This window comes from Leptinotarsa decemlineata, unplaced genomic scaffold, assembly GCF_025532065.1.
Source record: "Leptinotarsa decemlineata unplaced genomic scaffold, Ldec_3_MD MMD2_tig00000505_RagTag_RagTag, whole genome shotgun sequence".
In the NCBI taxonomy this organism is placed as follows: Eukaryota; Metazoa; Arthropoda; class Insecta; order Coleoptera; family Chrysomelidae; genus Leptinotarsa; species Leptinotarsa decemlineata.
The window spans coordinates 1028832-1048400 of NW_027412549.1; the positions used below are offsets into that span (position 1 = coordinate 1028832).

At 36.0% G+C, this 19569-nt stretch overlaps 2 protein-coding genes across 3 annotated transcripts in view; one reads left to right on the plus strand and one right to left on the minus strand.

Moving 5' to 3' along the window:
• LOC111506437 (uncharacterized) overlaps positions 1 to 858 on the minus strand; it is an 84430-nt gene extending 83572 nt beyond the window's left edge. The window contains exon 1 of one of the 2 annotated variants that reach the window (XM_074173747.1): positions 764 to 858. In XM_074173747.1, coding sequence (XP_074029848.1) covers positions 764 to 794 — 31 coding nt within the window. In that variant the 5' untranslated portion in view covers positions 795 to 858. The remainder of the gene's footprint in view (positions 1 to 763) is intronic. The other variant, XM_074173748.1, reaches the window with a different exon arrangement.
• Positions 1 to 19569, plus strand: part of LOC111506640 (Dynein heavy chain at 93AB) — a 79996-nt gene that overhangs the window by 38918 nt on the left and 21509 nt on the right. The window contains 18 exon segments of the mRNA XM_074173750.1: positions 2653 to 2803; positions 2805 to 2885; positions 2887 to 2937; positions 3485 to 3658; positions 3724 to 3979; positions 3982 to 4093; positions 4206 to 4554; positions 10825 to 10986; positions 11821 to 12020; positions 12233 to 12464; positions 12532 to 12885; positions 12945 to 13127; positions 15753 to 15854; positions 15856 to 16105; positions 16441 to 16826; positions 16934 to 17103; positions 17713 to 17858; positions 17907 to 18070. Of these exon segments, the coding sequence (XP_074029851.1) occupies positions 2653 to 2803; positions 2805 to 2885; positions 2887 to 2937; positions 3485 to 3658; positions 3724 to 3979; positions 3982 to 4093; positions 4206 to 4554; positions 10825 to 10986; positions 11821 to 12020; positions 12233 to 12464; positions 12532 to 12885; positions 12945 to 13127; positions 15753 to 15854; positions 15856 to 16105; positions 16441 to 16826; positions 16934 to 17103; positions 17713 to 17858; positions 17907 to 18070 (3523 nt within the window).

Below are 19569 nucleotides of genomic sequence, written 5' to 3' on the forward strand. Positions count from 1 at the left end.
TACTAAACCTACGAATATTTAGTGATCAAACAAAAAAGCAACGAAAATTCTACATGAAAATCAAGAGCCAGCTGCAAGAAATAGAAAAAATGGTGATTTCTCGAAAACAATCAAATATATTAACAACAAACCCCTTTTGGTAACTGAAACTAGGATGGCTACATCAAAAAAGAAGTTGAGCTTCCTAATATACAGTATCATTGTGATATCATTTATTTGAACAGTCAGAGTATTTAAGCAAATAAAAACGAGCTTATAGTAAGAATCTTATGGTATAATCCTTCTTTATTGCTTTTAAGTGAAACCCGTACAACTAGAGACATAGAGGATTTAGAAATTTACCTCCCAAACCATAATAATATCCGTTGTAATTCGATGTCCAGACACACAGGAGGGGTTGTATTGTATTCAAGAACAGCTATTAAATTTTCGATATATAGAACATTCATACTTGAAAAAAATTACTGCTGTAAAGCTGTAAGGGTTACTTCAAATAAACAAATTTACATTATTGGCTACTTTATCAATCACTAAATTCCAGTCATTCTGTATTTTTGGACCATTTTGAATATATGTGAGAAACTTTGTTCAATTCCAAATATAAATGTGTTCTTGCTGAAGACTTCAACTTGAATTTCCTCAGTAACGAATATTATTGCACAAAAATAAAAAATATATTGAACATGCTTGGAATTGAACAAACTGTAACTCAAATAACCAAGTGTGCTATATATAGCAACACCATTGTCGACTTTGTACTCACCAATTTCGATGTTAATACTGTTGTTGTTCATGATGCCCCAAAGTTAACTGATTATTCTATAATAACAGTCAATTTGAGAAATTGCAATATATATAGCACAAAAATATACAGGACCGGATTAACTTGAGTTTGATATCATGTAACTTTTTGTAGCTGTGTTGACTTCAAAAGTCAGTGTGAGTCAGTTGTTCACTCAATTGCACCTGAAAGATCACACACTATAAAGTCAAATAGGGTACCATGGTATGACAACGAGGTTCAAATATATTGTGACAGATGAAATCGGGTTCACAAGTTGTTCAAAAATAATAAAACTGAGGAAATTTAGAACCACTTTGAATTTCTTCGAAATACATGTGTAAATTTAGTGAAACTCAAAGAAAAAAATTTAAATTATGATGAAATTGATCAAAATAAGTTAAACCCGAGTAATATGTCGAAAACATTCAAACATATTGTAAGTCCAAAGACTACAACACGTTTACTTATGATATTCATTTCAAAATAAATGGTCAGTCAATCATTCATAAAAATAATCTAGATGTTGCAGAATCATTTAACAATTATTTTATTGATGGCGCACAAGAAATTGTGAACACTATCGATCAAACTGATTAACTTCATGAGAACAGTGTTATATTGATTAACTGCTCCTTTGAGAAATTCAAAGTGTCTAAATTGGTCAACGAAATGGAAATAAAATTCAGCAGTGAGATACTTAATTGTATACGTTTGGTGTTATAGGATATGCATTGCTCAATTTTATGAATACATCTTTGTTAAGCAATGACATATTCCCGAAGGAACTTAAAACTAGTGTCCTTGTGCTAGTATAAAAAGTCCCTAATACAAATAAATCCTGGGAATTTAGACCAATCAACACTTTGCCTTGCACCAAGAAATTATTAGAACCCGCAGTTTGTAATCAACTCATTGAATATCTAGGAAATAATGATATTTTACTAAAATGTCAGTCAGCTTTCAGTCTGTATTACAAGTCACAATTTCAAAATGGAAAGAATTAATAGATATCGGACATTATATTAAGCCGCATTTTTAGATCTTGAAAGAGCTGAAACAATTGATCGCCACATATTACTAAATAAACCGAAAAGAATTGGTATCAGTGGAACTATTTTGTTATCGCTGACTGACTGTTTATCACAACGTAAGCCATGTAACCAAAATAAAGGATTCAGTGTCATCATCTCGAAAGGTCGTTTTCGGTGTACACCAGGGGAGTGTTTTTGGGAACTATATTATTTTTAATTTCGTTGAAAGATCTAATAAATCTTTTCCAGTTCAAGAAAGAACTCATAAACTATATAAAATCTCATTCCTGATTTTTTTTCTGTTTTCTAATATATTTGTTATATATATCTAGATGTATGAACCATCTTGAAATCAATGTGAAAATTTTTTCTTGTAGTGTTGTTTCCTCATGTTTGTTATTACTTTGTCATCAATTAGTTGTACACACTAATGATAATGTAAAATGAATATTTCATAATAATGTATGTATATTAGGATATCCTAAAGAAATCAATAAATATTATTATTTTTATTATCTGTATAAAGATAAGAATCTCATATCAATAAATTGATATTAGATTCAATATTACCTCCACAAACAAAATTGATGTGAAATATTGTCTGTGCAATCCTAGAATGTATATAGAAATTATAAATATCTTAGTATTTTTTATTGTTTTGAAGATGGGGACCTCCTTTGGGTTTATTAAGTTTTTTGGAATCCGAAATATATCAAAAATACTTGGTGGGTATCCAGACACTACATAAACCATGACTCAACTTTTCGAAACTTATGTTCTTCGTAAAACTCCTAGTCCCTAATAAAATGAATATATTTACAATCACTGCTCTTTCAGATATGTCACTAGTTGGATCGAAACTAGGGACGTCCCTGGGGAAAAATCAAACTTGATAATGCTTTTTGATAAATACATTCCAGTTTGTTTGGAAAATGTGAGGACGAGGTTCAAAAAAATAACCCCAATCACAGAAACATCGCACATCATGCCATTTGTGTCATTTGCTAGACTGCATTTTGACGCCCAGTAATACACCACCTGACTGTCCAAAAGAGTGGTATGAGTTGTATTTTTGTTTTTTGTTGCGTCTGGGCTTTTGGATCGGCAATGTTTCAGGAACAGGTATGTGTTATAAATCAAAGTTAGTTCTGAAAACAACAAAACTTCGATAACGAATAAACTATGCAGTAAAATATTACAGAACAAAGGTTTTATTCTGAGTTTACTACATTTTGAGTGTGAAATTGTAATAAATGTTGATATTTTCGATATTACACTAGAATATAGTTCAATAATGAATCCTTTGAGACAAAATGTTTAGAAAACAACAGATGGAGTAGATATTTTACATTTAGTTGCAATGATGTCGATCCAATATTATATATTTAAAACAAGTATATTGGTTAATTTAACCTGGAAAGTCCAGGGCCTATCAAATCAAATCAAATCAAAATATACTTTATTGTCAGAAAATTTTGCATCCCATTGACAAAGACTTGTAAGTATAAATATAAATAAAAACTGGTAATTTACAAACGTTTGAATACAACAAGTACAAATACAATAAAAATTAAATGAAATACACTTTTTTTTCTTAAAAAAATTATTCATTGTATGTTGTTGTACCCAATGTGCTCTCAATGAGTGTTAAAGATATTCTTTATTTTAGGCAACCGATTATAGAGTGGAATTTACCAAATGGTGGGTGAATGAATTTAAAACTGTCAAATTTCCGACAGGAGGAACAATTTTTGACTATTTCATTGATAATGAAACGAAACAATTTGTTCCGTGGACTGAAAGCTTAGGTCGCTTCGAATTAGATCCAGACATCCCTCTTCAGGTAATCACTTATTGTTATAGTAGTCATATCTATGAAACTCTTCTTCTGAGGTATTTTTCTTGTAGGCAGTGCTAGTTCATACAACCGAATCCATCAGGATCAGATACTTCCTGGATCTTTTGATGGCAAAACGCCATCCTGTAATGTTAGTGGGAAATGCTGGATGTGGAAAAACTGTGCTAGTCAGTGAAAAACTCGCTTCTTTATCTGATAATTATGCAGTGACAAACGTTCCATTCAATTTCTACACAACCTCAGAGATGCTTCAGAAAATTCTGGAAAAACCGCTTGAGAAGAAAGCTGGTAAAAATTACGGTCCTCCTGAAATAAAACTCTCATTTATTTCATAGATGATATGAATATGCCAGAGGTTGATGGGTACGGAACTGTGCAACCCCACACTCTGATTAGACAACACCTAGACTATAAGCACTGGTGAGTATCTTTGAAAAATTCAACTGATCCGGTGATTCAATTCAAATAACCCCTTTTTCAATTCAATCCAAAATCCATTTTTTATTTTCATTATATTCAAATCTCTCCTTAGGTATGACAGAAATCGTCTCACTTTGAAAGATATCCACAACTGCCAGTATGTGTCCTGTATGAACCCTACGGCAGGCAGCTTCACCATAAATCCAAGGCTCCAACGTCATTTTTGCGTCTTCGCCATCAGCTTCCCTGGTACTGAAGCTCTCACATCCATCTATTACTCGATTTTGAGCCAACACCTTTCCAACATGGAACACAAGTTTCCATCTTTCATCGTGAAAATGGGGGAGACCATCGTTACAGCAACGGTTGCTCTGCATCATAAAGCTTCGCAAATATTTCTGCCAACAGCTGTGAAATTTCACTATATTTTCAATTTGAGAGACATTTCAAATGTTTTTCAGGTAAGATTGAAGTAGCAATTTCATAATTATCGTGTCTCAGATTTATAATCTTTCATCCTACTGAACAATAATGGAAAAAAATTCTCTGCATTGATTCACTCAGAAGGAATTGGATCTCTTACCCCTTTGGATTGGTCGTTTACTTCTTTGTTTTTACAAAAATGGGCTGACTTGATTGTACGTCTTGTGTTCTGTTATAAATATAATTTCAGTATTTTTCAATGTGGAATAGTCTCTTGGGTAGTTTGTCAATGTAAATGTCTGTATCTTTCAACTATTTTTTTGAATCCCACAAAGAGCCTATCACTAACTCTGGTTATGAAATTGACAATGTGTGTTGTTCCGATCACGTTAGGTTTCTATGAACAAATGGATAGCACTGTACCGGACAACTCGGTGAGTCACTTGGTGGAAAAATTCGAATAACAAAAAATTCGAGCGGCCAAGAAACAATATTGATACCTGGGCTACTTTTATGATACATTCGTAATATGAAAACATAGTAATTCGCAACATATTTTCCTTTAACAGTGAATCTCTTTAATGTCCCCCCATTTTATTTTTTGAACGGGTCAACTCAAAAAATTGAAATTTGAGATAATAAAATTAATGGATAAATACTTTATTTTGAAGTAAAATTGACAAATGAAACTTTCAAGATGGCGACTGGGCACCATCTGGGAAAGAAATAAATTAAATGGAAAGGGGGCTCTTGTGACATCATTTTGAAGCTCCTGGCGAATTCTTTACAACCCTAGAATATGAAATCAATATCTGCACCTACTACAAAATGGCGGAACATTTAATAATTTCCTGGAGACAAACACATTAAAATCGATATTTTTATAAATATTCTATTTTATCTGCCATATGACAATTCCAACAAGCCGATAAGGATTATTAAGTTATTTTTTGTTTGAAGGTGATTGACAATGTTTCATGATGAATTTCACTAGTTCGGACTTCCATTGTCTAGTATATAAAATGATTTGAAATCCCTGAAACAACTAAAAGAGAAGAATTAAAAATGAGATAGCTGAAAATAATAATTATATTAACCAAAATAAACCTGAAATGAAATAATAGTGAAATAAAATACAAGTAAAAATAGAACAATTGAATAAATAAAAATAAAGAAATGAAAAAAGAAAGAAAATAAAAATAAAAAGTGAAGAGATTCCAAGTCACGTTAGTTCACGACGTTTCGATTGTTAGTATCTACAATCGTCTTCGGGTGATGACTGGACTGATTCCTCCGAGAGATGACTACTTATAGGTCGTTCGAGTACTTTCACTTATCCCCGCTTTCCATTTTCCGCTTCACTGGTTCCGTGGGAGATGACCGTTTTGGCGGTAGTTGGCCATTTTTCGCTTGATGATGGAACGAGTGGTCCCAAGCTGAGATCTTGCACAGAGAGGAACATACAGCATGCATACATGCTGTCCAACAACGTATTCAGCCAAGCCAGCGTAGAAATACGCAAACATATGGAAACCCATCATCAAGCGAAAAATGGCCAACTCCCGCCAAAACGGTCATCTCCCACGGAACCAGTGAAGCGGAAAATGGAAAGCGGGGATAAGTGAAAGTACTCGAACGACCTATAAATAGTCATCTCTCCGAGGAATCAGTCCAGTCATCACCCGAAGACGATTGTAGATACTAACAATCGAAACGTCGTGAACTAACGTGACTTGGAATCTCTTCACTTTTTATTTTTATTTTCTTTCTTTCTTCATTTCTTTATTTTTATTTTTTCAATTGTTCTATTTTTACTTGTATTTTATTTCACTATTATTTCATTTCAGGTTTATTTTGGTTAATATAATTATTATTTTCAGCTATCTCATTTTTAATTCTTCTTTTTTAGTTGTTTCAGGGATTTCAAATCATTTTATATAGTAGACAATGGAAGTCCGGACTAGGGAAGTTATTTTTTGTTCATACAAACGACAAAAAATATCAATACGACAATGAACATCATTGTTCAATTAGAATATTCTCATTTAGTTTTCAGTTTTACTAGTAGAAAGGTACCACGTCAACAATCTCTAAAATGGTCAATTCTCGTCCATTGGAAGAAAAAATTGAAGAGATTTTTATTTACGGTGCGACACGTAACTTTCACGAGACCGAAAGGATTTTCAAAGAACGTTTTCCGAATCGTCCTATCTATAGAAAATATTTGAGGAAACTTGTATCCAAATTCACAACTAGCGGTAGTGTACATAACAAAAAGCCCCCAGGTCATCCGTCTATTCCGAAAGAACAGCAAGTGCAAATAATTGGTGAGATGGTTATAAAACCTGAACAGTCTATTAATTCTGTCGCGAATGATTGTGAGATGTCCCTTCTACTGTGTGGAGATTTTTGAAGAGGAATAGGTATATACAAAATTAAAATGGTACACACGAAGAACATAATTCTGCGAAATCATGACGGAAACCATTGCAAGGCATCCTACATACCTCCACAATATTTGTTTTAGTGACGAATGTACATTTTCTTCAACCAGCAATGTTCACAGACAAAATTGCCGTTATTGGAATGACATCAACCCTCACGTTTTTCGGGAATATTGTGAAACCATTTTGTAGGACCTCTATTTATTGATAAAAATTCAACAGAACTGTATTTGAATATGCTGGAAACCACTGTTGACCCTCTCATCACTGAAATCGTCGAAGCGAATCCTAATGAATTCGATATGGATATTGTATTCCAACAAGATGGAGCACCACCACATTACTCAGACAAGTAAGAAACTAGTTGGATACTACTTTTTCCGGTCGTTGGATTGGCCGTCGAGGTTCTACAAAATGGCCAGCCCGCTCACCAGATTTGACACATTTGGACATTTTATGGGGTTATTTGAAGCAGAAAGTGTACGAAACTGAACATGCTTCAATATTGGATGTACGGCAGAGAATAATGAATATTTGTAGAGCTATTGATGTTACTGTGTTCGAAAATGTTCGGCGTGAAATATCGGATAGGCTGTTCATATGTCAAGAAGTTCAAGGCAACCATTTCGAGCATCTTCTGATCTGACCTCAAGCTTATTACCTCATATTATGTACTTAAATGTCAATGTATTCAGGCAATTATTAAAAAGGTCATTTTGTAGTAGTTGAAGATATTGACATTATATTTTTGGATTGTGAAGCATTTGTCAGGAGCTTCAAAAAGACTCCCTTTCCATTTAATTTTCTTTTCCCAGATGGCGCCCAGTCGCCATCTTGAAAGTTCAATGTGTCAATTTCAAGTATTCATGCATTAATTTTATTATCCCAAATTTCAATTTTTTGAGTTGACGCGTTCCAAAAATAAAAGGGGGGGGGGACATTGAAGAAATGCGCTGTAACTAAACGTTAATAACCCAAAATGCAATTAACAATGGAACAGGAAACTCGTGAAACAATCGCTTTTATGGAGGTACTTTTGAAACTCATAAAACAATTGCTTTTTTGGAGGTACTTTTGAACAGATGTGAAAATGGGACTCTGGGATACAGAGTGTGTAGGAAACCAACACGTACAGATAAATATCTAAACAAAAACTCCCAACCACCAACGATAACAGTAGTTGACTCGTATTATGAGAAACTGGTGAACTTGATGGATACGGGTGACTGCCCTGTTGGGATCTTTTGTAATCTCAGCAGGACATTTGACTGTGTAGATCATAGTATTTTACTAGATAAGTTTCAAGAGATATGCAAAAAGGGCATTCCCCACTATTGGCTGCACATCTTCGATTCAAGAAGGCACTACATTTCTATCGACATAATTGTATCTATAAAACGAGCAGTCACAATTGGTATCCCTCAAGGCTCGGTTTTGGGACCAATTCTTTTTATATTACTCATGAATGATTTGAATGACTTACCAGTTCAGTCTTCTTTCACTATGTAAGCAGATGATACGCCACTGCTCATTTCAGATAAATCAGACAAACTTTTATCATATAAATGCAAGGATTTGTTCAGTGCAAACCTTCTTCACCTGAACATGGAAAAACTTCATTAGATTCCATAATCGTCAGAAAAGCTATTCCGATGTGATAAAAACTTGTTAATGTAGAAATTGTTCAACAAGTCAGGTTTTTAGGCCTTGAAGTGGATTAGTGCCTCACATGAAATAATCACTGTCAACGCTACAATTCAAATAAAACTCCAACACATAATAACTCAGAAATCTCAAACTCGTACATAACGAGGAACAACTCCTAAAATTATAATATGCTCAGCTTGATTCCAGACGGGATTCGCTTCTGGGGCCTATCTACCTCATCATCGGATGTTTTCATTGCGCAGAAGCTTATTATTCGTACTATAGTTGAAGTTTCGAAACGCTCATCGTGTATCTAAAAATATTTACACTTCGATCACTGTTAATTTTTGAATTGTCTTAATACGTAAAAAATCGTAGTAATTTCACACCGAACAACTCCAGATACGAATACAAAACACGCCAACAAGACCATCTTTATATTTCTTTCAGTTGTACAAAAATTCATTATGTTTGTACTAGAATAATGGCTCCCCGGATTTACAATTCATTACCCGACGGAATAAAAAAGTGTTAAATACTCTTATGTTTTTAAAACAAATTAAAACAGTTTCTAGTGATGAAGTGATTATATTCTGCAAAGGAATATTTACAAACTTAATATGTTGTCTGCTCATTCCTTTCTTTGGTTTTGTAATGTGACTATATAGTCTTTATTTATGTGTTCAATTTTATTTCATTTTACTCACCTTTGTTGACGAATCCAATACCATTTTTAATTATCAAATGGAAAATAAAATATTAATATTATTATAGCTTCGACAAAAGAGAGAGTAATTTAAACGTTAGTTCAGACAACGCCTTCCAAATGAATGAATATTACGAAGCCCAAGTTGTTGAGGCAATTCTACTAAGGAAAGGTAAGGCTATGGAGGCTTGGAGAATCACAACACATAGAATCGATATTCAGGCCAATAAAAATCGTCAAAGAGAGTCTAAATTCAGTAAACGTCTGCAGGTTACCAACAAATGAGTATTAGCTGAACTCACACTCAGAGAATTCACGTTATCCCATTCAAAGATATCCAAGTTGAATCCAAAGTTCAAAATACTGGGTGTAACTGAATAAGTGTAAAACATTTAAGAAGGTGATTCCTCAACGAAAAAAAGATAGGATCTTTCATATAAAGAAACATTCTGGGAGAGATTAGGAGAGTCCAAATTCATAACTTTTTGGTCTCCATTTCAAATTCCTGTTTCCATATTTTATTGAACAAAGGTACAATGAAAAAAATTTAAATAATAGCTCACCTTGCCTAAAGGTTATTGATATGAGTAACAAGACATTACGTATTATCTTTCACGAGAAGACAGTAATGGATTATTTGGCTATTCAATAAATTCTCTCGATATTAACATATGTCACAAAAAGGATTTGAAGCTTTATAACTTCTATTTATTATATGCGAGCGCTTTCGACAGCTGGTCGTGCTATCATCTTCTTGGCCCTACTCAGCAGAGGTGATAGCACCAAACCGTTATTTTAACACCTCGACACGTGTTTCGATCATCAAGTGATCATCTTCCAGTAATACTCATTACTACACCAAAGGTTCCAAACAGTGTATCACAAGTGGATACCAATATGTCTTAGCACAATCAAATCGCTGAAATTACGAAGGCTGCTTCTCAAAAGCTTAGAACACTGTTTCGCACCAGATCAGACCCTCTTTGGAATATTTTTCTCATGTTTGGAGCTCCCCCCAAGCATACACTGAAACTGCTGGCTTCCATCCAGAAAAGAGCCATCCGCCTGATTGGAGAAGCGAACATTAATTGCAACCGTGATAGTCTGGAACATCAAAGAAAGGTTAGAGATTTGTCTCTCTTCTATAGATACTTTCACAGGATGTGTTAAAGTGACTTCGCACACTTGATTCCACCAAGAGTGGTGCATATACCAAATACTCGACCAACTGTGGCTGCTCATCTTTTTGAAGTTCAACTCAGTACACCTCGAACTTCACTCTTTAAGAACTCTTTCATTTGGAGAACCGTATATATGTGGAATGAACTTCTTGGGAAAGTTTTTCCAAATGGATTTAATCTCCAGCGATTCAAATCCAATGTGAATCACTAATTCCGCACAGGCACCGCTCTGAGAGCGCCTTGAGAATTTTCCTGTAGTGCTTGTGTTCTGTCCTTAAAAAACTCATTATGTAAAAGCCAAATGTCAATCTTTCTGATACATTTTTTCAGGGTCTACTTTTTAGCACCAACGAATGTCTCAATGGACCTACAGATTTAGTTAGACTGTGGTTACACGAGTGTCAAAGAGTATACGGAGATAAACTGACAGAAGAGAAAGATATCGACGCTTTCGCCAAATTACAGTTGGATACGTTCAAAAAGAACTTCGAGGTATGAATAATCCAAAGAGAATCAAACGAAACAGTATAGTTTAGCATATCATGGGTGGGATATAATCGATAAGAATATATTAAAAATACCAAAAACTGTCTGACATTTGTGCAATGGTCTATCTATAATTATTTTTTACTCCACTATAAAGTACTTGAAATGCACGAAATGCACGTCGAGAGACGATGCAATAGTTCTATTGTGTAAAAAGTAGTCTAAATCAAATTATTTTTGACGTGTCATTTTTCAGACGTACATGGGAGGCATAAAACTGATTCATTAGATACATTTATTACATTTAGTTCTCAAATTCATTTCAGACTGAAAACTTGAAAAATTATTCGATTTACAAATGTGTATTATGAGGTTTAATACTTTACAATTAGGAGGATATTATGTTGTCATTTCACTTTTGATAACACACAGTATACAGTGCATTTTTTTATTTTTTGAAAGGGTCAACTCATAAAATTGAAATTGGGGATAATGAAATTAATGCATGAATAATTTATTCTGAAGTGAAATTGACAGATGAAACATTTAAGATGGCGACTGGGCGCCATCTGGAAAAAAAATTAAAGGGAAAGAGGGGTCTTATGATACATTATTTTGAAGCTCCTATGAAATACTTCACAACCCTAGAATATATGAAGTCAATATCTTCACCTACTACAAAATGGCGAAACTTTTGATAATTGCCTGAATACATTGACATTTAACTACATAATATGTTGACCTGTTCAAAAAATAAAAGCGGGGGGGCATCATTAAAGAAATGCAATGTATTAATATTACAGCAGTATTCTTGAACATCGATTTTTGAATAATTTTAAGGAAATAGATGAATCCATAGTATTTGAGAAACCAAACATCTACTGCCATTTTGCTGGCGGAATAGGTGAACCGAAATATATGCCGATAAAAAAGTGGACAACACTGAACAAGTTGCTGAACGAAGCGATGTCTAGTTACAACGATTTAGTAGCAGCAATGAACCTGGTACTTTTTGAAGATGCCATGATGCATATTTGCAGGTAGGTTAAGCTTTCTCTCAATGCATTTTTGAAACTTTTGAAAAATCGGTACGTCTTCAAGAGTTTTGGAATCGAAGTTCTTAGACGTTCAATTCTTGGGCCTCTATCATTGTATTATGAAGTTGTCGAATATTTTCTGATGTATTGAATTATTCTTTCTCCTATATATTTTATTGCCGAGGTATTCTTATTATTTCCATTATGTATTTTAGAATCAACAGAATTTTGGAATCGCCTCGAGGAAGTGCACTACTAGTGGGCGTTGGAGGAAGTGGAAAACAGTCATTAGCTAGATTAGCTGCTTTCATCTCATCACTGGAAGTAGCACAAATTCAACTCAAAAAGGGATATGGCGTATTAGACTTAAGAAATGAAATGTCGTCATTATTCCTGAAGAGTGGATTGAAGAATGTTGGAATAATGTTCCTCATGACCGATGCTCAGGTTTGTACTGATATATTTCAAAAATCTCGAGAGGCCATGTTTGTGTATTTTGTTCATTGTCGACCAGGTTCCCAATGAACAATTCCTTGTCTTGATCAATGACATGCTCGCTTCCGGGGAAATACCTGACATGTTTCCAGATGATGAAATTGAAAACATCATAGCTGGAGTGCGGAATGAGGTGAAAGGAGCTGGGATGCTTGACACGAGAGAAAACTGCTGGAAATTCTTCATAGATCGAGTACGGAGGCAATTGAAATTGGTATTATGCTTTTCGCCAGTTGGTTCCACTTTGAGAGTAAGATCCAGGAAATTTCCCGCTATCATAAACTGTACCCAGGTTAACTGGTTCCACGAATGGCCACAAGAGGCGTTGGTATCGGTCGCTAGCACCTTTTTAGAAGAACTAGAAGTTCTACCGGTGAGTTATTGAAGATGACCTTCTTACATATCTTTAGCATTACTGGTGTCATACTTCAGGGAGCCTTGCGAGATTCTTCGGCTCGTTTCATGGCGTATGCGCATGCATCGGTCAATAATATCTCGAAAGTATTCCTTGCGAATGAAAGAAGATATAACTATACCACTCCAAAGTCGTATCTGGAACAAATTACATTGTATTCCAAATTGCTCCGTCAGAAAAACAAAGATTTGCAGTCCAAGGTAAGATTACGATTATTAATATCATTATTATCCTGAAAGATAAGCTGGTCGGGCCCTGTCTCAGAAGCTCTGATAGAGTTGGAGCTTCGGGGACATGGCGTTATGCACTCCATCATTATGAACTAATGACCACTCCCCACATCATGGGTTTAGTGGATCATTGGATCCAAGAATCATGTGCCCTGAATATACTATTATTATTACTATCCTAAGGTTGTGCTGATTGAGCCCTATTCTTTGAAGCTCCTATACAATCAGGAGGGTGCGCCAGTATTATCAAACAATGACCACTCCCCATACCGTGGGTGAGTGATCATTGTTAGCGAAAATCAGGTGCCCTGAGCAAGCGCTGCGAGTCAAGAATGACAGGCTTCTACATTTGTCCGACTAAGATTTCTGCCTTAGTACGGCCAGCCGGCATGATTTTGAGATTCGATAGAAGAGAGGGCATCTTTCCACTAAGAACTATAATGATCAGAGCAACAATTTCGACAGAGTAGTCTGGATAAAGTCTGCGGAGTTCGAAAATAAAATCTCGATATTTCATCCGTTTTTCTTCCTATTTTCGGACTATATTCGTCTCGCCAGGAGCTAAAAACTCCACAAGAAATATCGTCTTGCTCTGGTGGTCGAGATGGACTACATCAGGCTCGAATAGGGAACGAATAGTTCCAATGAGCTTGGCACTTCTCGTTTCCCACAACGGATTCGAAATCTCTCGGATCGTAGGGCAACACCAGCGTATCGTCAATACCGTAAAAGTGCCATAGGTGATAATACAGCACTCTTAGGGCCGCGTTATGTCGATGGATATGGAATTGGCCGCGGTGGTAGTGCGCCCGACTCACGATCGGAAGACCGTGGGTTCGATTCCTGCCTCGACCAGATATTTTTCTCGAGAGAATTTATCTGGTTGAAGCTGGGATGATTCTGCAACCATGTTAGGAATCACATGTTAAAAGGTAAGACCTCGTTATTCCTTAGCTCGCACTCTGAGAGTTGTCGTTCGTATGGGGGCGACAGCTGATTAACGAAAAAACAGATTTTTACAAACAGATATAGGCTGAGACGCATATGCTGGACATGCTGACAGCAAGTGCATTGGGGTATCAGGCGCCTCGCGGCAGGCCGTGCACCTTGTGTTAGGAATATCTAGAACCCTCACGCGTCTGCGGTAGACTCAGGTGTTGAAGATACCATCCTGGCAGACGATGATTAACCCCTCAGTTTCTGACTTCAGCCCCCTCGACCTGAGGAAAGTGAAGGTCAGGCGCTTTGATAAGCCATGATCTTCAGTGTTATTGAAGAAGATTCCAAACATTGGCTTATCCTTGTGTTGCAGCAGGAGTGAAGTGTCTCTTCGGCTTTCATATGGCCCTTTTGCTGAACGGGTTCCAACTCGGTGACAGAGTTGTGATTACCTCGTTCAGTGTCGAAAACTAAGCCGAGTTCACCAGCTGCTCGGGCAGCTGTCCTAGAGAGAAATACTCTAATTTCTGCTCTCTCATGGTCGACGACCATGTAGAGAAGGGAATCCTAACTCCTAACGACTTAACAGGCTCCATCCAGTACCATTATGTCATTTAGACATTCCAAACTCAAAAGACCACGGCCTCCCTGTTGTCTGGGAAAGTACAACAGTGGAACGTACGATTTGGGATGCAAACTCCTATTGAGGTGCATCGTTATTCGGATCTTTACGTCGAGTTAATACAGCTTCTCCCGAGTTCACTCCACTACTCCAAACGAGTAGAGTAGTTTGCAACGGCAGACATATTCGTTACAGAAACTTTGGTTTATCCCCAATTCCGATGACGAGATCTGTCGAATTTTGTTCTGATACTTGCCGCGGAGAGTTCTTCACTGCATTTTACCTCTTGTGAGTGGCGTTGTTCCACCCCAGGTGAGTATACACCTCTCAGGTAGCCATATGGTGCAGGATGTTTCCATCTTTGAGCTGCACACCCTTTCCTTAGTCCCTGCACCGTCCTCTTTTGAGAAGGGCCGTTGCACATTTGCCTATCTCGAATTCCATGCGCTGATGGAATGATGGAGATCCTTTTCTCCAAAGGCATGAAGTTTGAGATCATTCGAATGAAACAAATGGGTGACCTTGTGCCTCCGGTTTCCGGGGGTACCACAGTTATACCCTCGAATAATTCTGAGCGTAAAGGATAATGGCAATATTGAGATGCAGAAGAGAAGAGGAGTGAGTGAATCGCCCTCAAATACACTCCTTCTGGAAGTGGCCCACCCTGTTTGGACTCTTGCCTAACTGGATGTTATGGTGGAGTGAGTCTGCCAGAGTGGTACCAGTTGTTCAAGGCATCTTACTATTTTGTCGGGTACCGCAAGGCATCTGAGCAAATGCAAGATGAGCTAAGGCGATGTTGCATCAGATGCTTTGCGGTAATCGATCCAGGCCATAGAGAGGTTACGCTTATACTGTATCGAGTTCTGCTTAAACATCTATCGATGACTTAAATACAAGTTGAAACTCCTCATCGATCTCAGATATGATGAGGTGAATCTAGCAGAAAAATATTTTTCAACGTGCCATATTTTGCTATATTTGATATTTTATTTTGCAAGTTGAATAATTTTGAATTTATGGATTCCATCAAGGTACTCAGATTAGAAAACGGCTTAGACAAATTAAGAAGCACTGCAAAACAGGTGGATGAGTTGAAGAAAAAACTGGCTATCCAGGAGATCGAGCTTAAAGAAAAAAAATGATGCAGCAGACAGGCTCATCGAAATAGTGGGAGTAGAAACTGAAAAGGTGTCGATCGAAAAGAATCTGGCTGATGAAGAGGAAGAAAGGGTTGCGGCTATCGCTGAAGAAGTATGTAAAAAGCAGAAAGACTGTGAGGAAGACTTGGTGAAAGCTGAACCAGCTCTGCTAGCAGCTCAAGAAGCCCTGAATACTTTGAACAAGGCGAATTTAACGGAGTTGAAATCTTTCGGTTCTCCACCAGGTATTTCACATTCCATCTGAGAAATAATACACTTCTTATCACAATAATATCTTCCTAGTAACGAATGATTAAAAAAAATCTATACATTGCAGTTTTTGTTTGTATTTATTTCAGATTTTTTTCATAGTGTACATGTATGATGCTATGATAAAAATCCCAATTATTGTTTTGTGGTGTTGTTATTTTAAAGAATTAATATCACACATTCTATGATACCACAGGGAAAAACTCTAAAAATGTATTTATCTGCATCGTTATTCATTTTTTTAGATGAAAAATAGATACAATTTTCAAAGCTCAATATATCAACATACCAACATATTTTTCACTTTTAGGAGCTGTCACCAACGTTACTGCAGCTGTTATGGTTCTCCTCTCTCCCGCTGGTAAAGTGCCCAAAGACCGCAGCTGGAAAGCAGCAAAAATCGTCATGGCGAAAGTAGACGCCTTCCTTGATTCCCTCATTAACTACGACAAGGAAAACATTCATCCTGAAGTGATCAAAGCGATAGAACCGTATCTGAAAGACGCAGAATTCGAACCTGAGTTTGTAAGATCAAAATCCGCTGCTGCAGCTGGCCTCTGTGCTTGGGTTATCAATATAATAAAGTTCTATGAGGTATTCTGCGATGTGGAGCCCAAAAGGAAAGCTTTAGCTGCGGCTAATGCTGAGTTGGCAGCTGCTCAAGAGAAACTGAATAGTATTAAGAAGAAAGTAGCGGTAAGTGCAAGATTGGTTTCTTTTACCACCAAACTTATCAAAAAATGTGTTCTTTGGGAAACATTTTTTATTCCTGTTCTGAAATATTCAGTTATGGATTTTTTCAGTCTCTGGAGGAACAGTTGGCAAAACTGACAGCAGATTTTGAGACAGCTACCACAGAAAAACTCTTGTGTCAGCAAGAAGCTGATGCTACTAATGCCACAATACAGTTAGCCAATAGGCTCGTTGGTGGCTTAGCTAGCGAAAATGTTCGTTGGGCAGAAGCCGTGAACAGGTAATTTAGAAATATCTGTTTCAAGTTGAACCAAAACGAATTTTCAAAATGATTGAGGTTACTACTTCTATTTCTCTGGTAACAGTATGGATGTTTGGTATACCTAATGAAACTTAGAAACAATAGAATATATCTTTCAAATAAAATATGTTGATTAATATATGGAAGTTTACTTAATTGCAGAGAATCATTTTTGATTCTATTTAGGTCTGAATATCAAATCCATAATGGCATTGTTTTGTCATATTGATGACGACTGACCAATAATACCTAAAGATAATTTTCTCTGATCTCTTCTGCTATCACCGTAAACTAATATTGAATTTTGGCAAACCCTTTTCTATAAATACCCAAATAGTACCCATTTTTTGAAAATTATTCTTCAATCGCAATGAATTTTTTACTCTGTACCTATAACAAAATAGTTCAGTTATGCTGAGAGATTTTCGCCTCCAGCCTCCACCGTTGAATATTACCAAAACAAACCTTTCGAAACTCCTAGCTAAGTTGGCGGCGCGACTCTGGTGTATGAGGTCAGAATTTGTTTTGGTTTTCTCCTCATAGTAATTTTCTGGCGTATCAAAAAATTGTTTTAAAATGATTTTCTAGTTTCATAGAGAACGGGAAAATGATGCCTGGAGATGTACTTTTAACGACAGCTTTCATATCTTATGTGGGATGCTTCACGAAGCAATATAGACTGGATCTACTTTACAAAATGTGGTTACCATTTCTCAACACCTTAGAAGTGAGTCGCATTGCTTCTGAAGATATCTGAAGTATAAAGTGTAATTGTGTTTCAGCACCTGTACCCATTACGGCAAATCTGGATCCTCTTTCACTGCTGACAGACGATACTATCGTTGCCAAATGGCACAATGAAGGACTACCAAGTGATAGAATGTCCACAGAGAATGCAACAATTTTGTCCAATTCTGAACGTTGGCCTTTGATGATTGATCCACAAGTAAATAAAACTTAAGTTTCAAACAAAAGATATCATGTCGTGAATATTACTGGAGTTTTTTTCCAACACCAAATAGTTATTTTTAACACCTCGACACGTGTTTCTATCACCAAATGATCATCTTCAAGAGGAAGATTAATCTGGAAAACTTGTTAAGCTAACCCTATTTATGCTATACAGGTATACCACACATACAGGTATATCACACCTTTGGTATCTTAAATTAATTTTATAATTTGCCTTATCTATTAATTTTACAATATGTCCATATGTAATGTTTAAATGTTATAGTTATATATAAAACAATTTTCAAGCTGTATAAAAATTAAGTTTCACAATATTACCTATCTAAATTTATTTTTACAATGTGTCCTTATGTAATAGTAAATCTAATAATATTATTTTAACAAAAGCTATATAGTATGCTGTTTTGTATTGATCCGTCAACGTTATTCATAATTTTATTATGTTTACTTATTTCTACACCCTCTTAGGTATCTAGTTGCCAGTTGTTGTTAACTTGTCTAACTAATCTTAATGAACTAAAGTCTATGGAATGGTTTTGTTGCAAAATATGATGAGTGACTGCCGATTTTTCAGGTCTTCCATATTTTAAGTGTGCTAGGCTTATATCTTACTTTAATAGATCTTTTTGTCTGTCCATAATATTTTGCATCGCAGTCCTTACATTCAATTTCGTGAATTCCAGACTTTTCGGAATTCTTGACTTTGTCGTTTGGACTTCCAAAAGGCTCTGTGGATGAATGTGTGGCTAGTGGATGAATTGTTTCAAAAACCACCTTCATACCTAGTTCCTTGAAAATCTTTCCAAAGTTCTTCGTGTATTGATGGTATGGAACTGAGATGTTTTTTTCTTGGTTTTTGTCCTTTCTGGAAGTCGAGATTTCGTTCATTCTCAACCTAAACTTTTTCTTCCTTATTATGCCATCTACAATACTCCTCGAGAAACCGTTAGTGGCAGCTATTTCCTGAATTGTACGTTTATCTTTTGTGAACATCTCATGTGTTAGAGGGAAAGTCAAAAGACGCTGCAGTGAAAAGTTCAACCCAGTACGTTTGTGCTGTCCACAGTGATGTGAACTGTCAGGAATCTACCTGTACGTGCTTGTTTCTTTTCTAATTATATCGTATTCTAACCTTCCATATTGACTCATCTTTACCAAAACGTCAAGAAATGGTAGTTGTCCCTTATTTTCTAACTCATACGTGAATTTTATTGATGAACATCAATTATTTAAAAAAGGAAACAAAGTCCTCAATATTCGATCTTTTGGTATCGAATATCGCGGAAATATCATCCATATACCTTAGCATTTTCTTTGGTTTCCATTTCAAATCTGCTCATGAACAGGTCTGCCAGGTAGAAGGACAAAGAGTTTCCTATAGCCGGTCCTTCCAGTTGTTCATAAAAGCAACCTCCTACCTGAAACCGATTTTGTTTCATACACAAATTAGTAAGAGAAACGGATTCATCGATT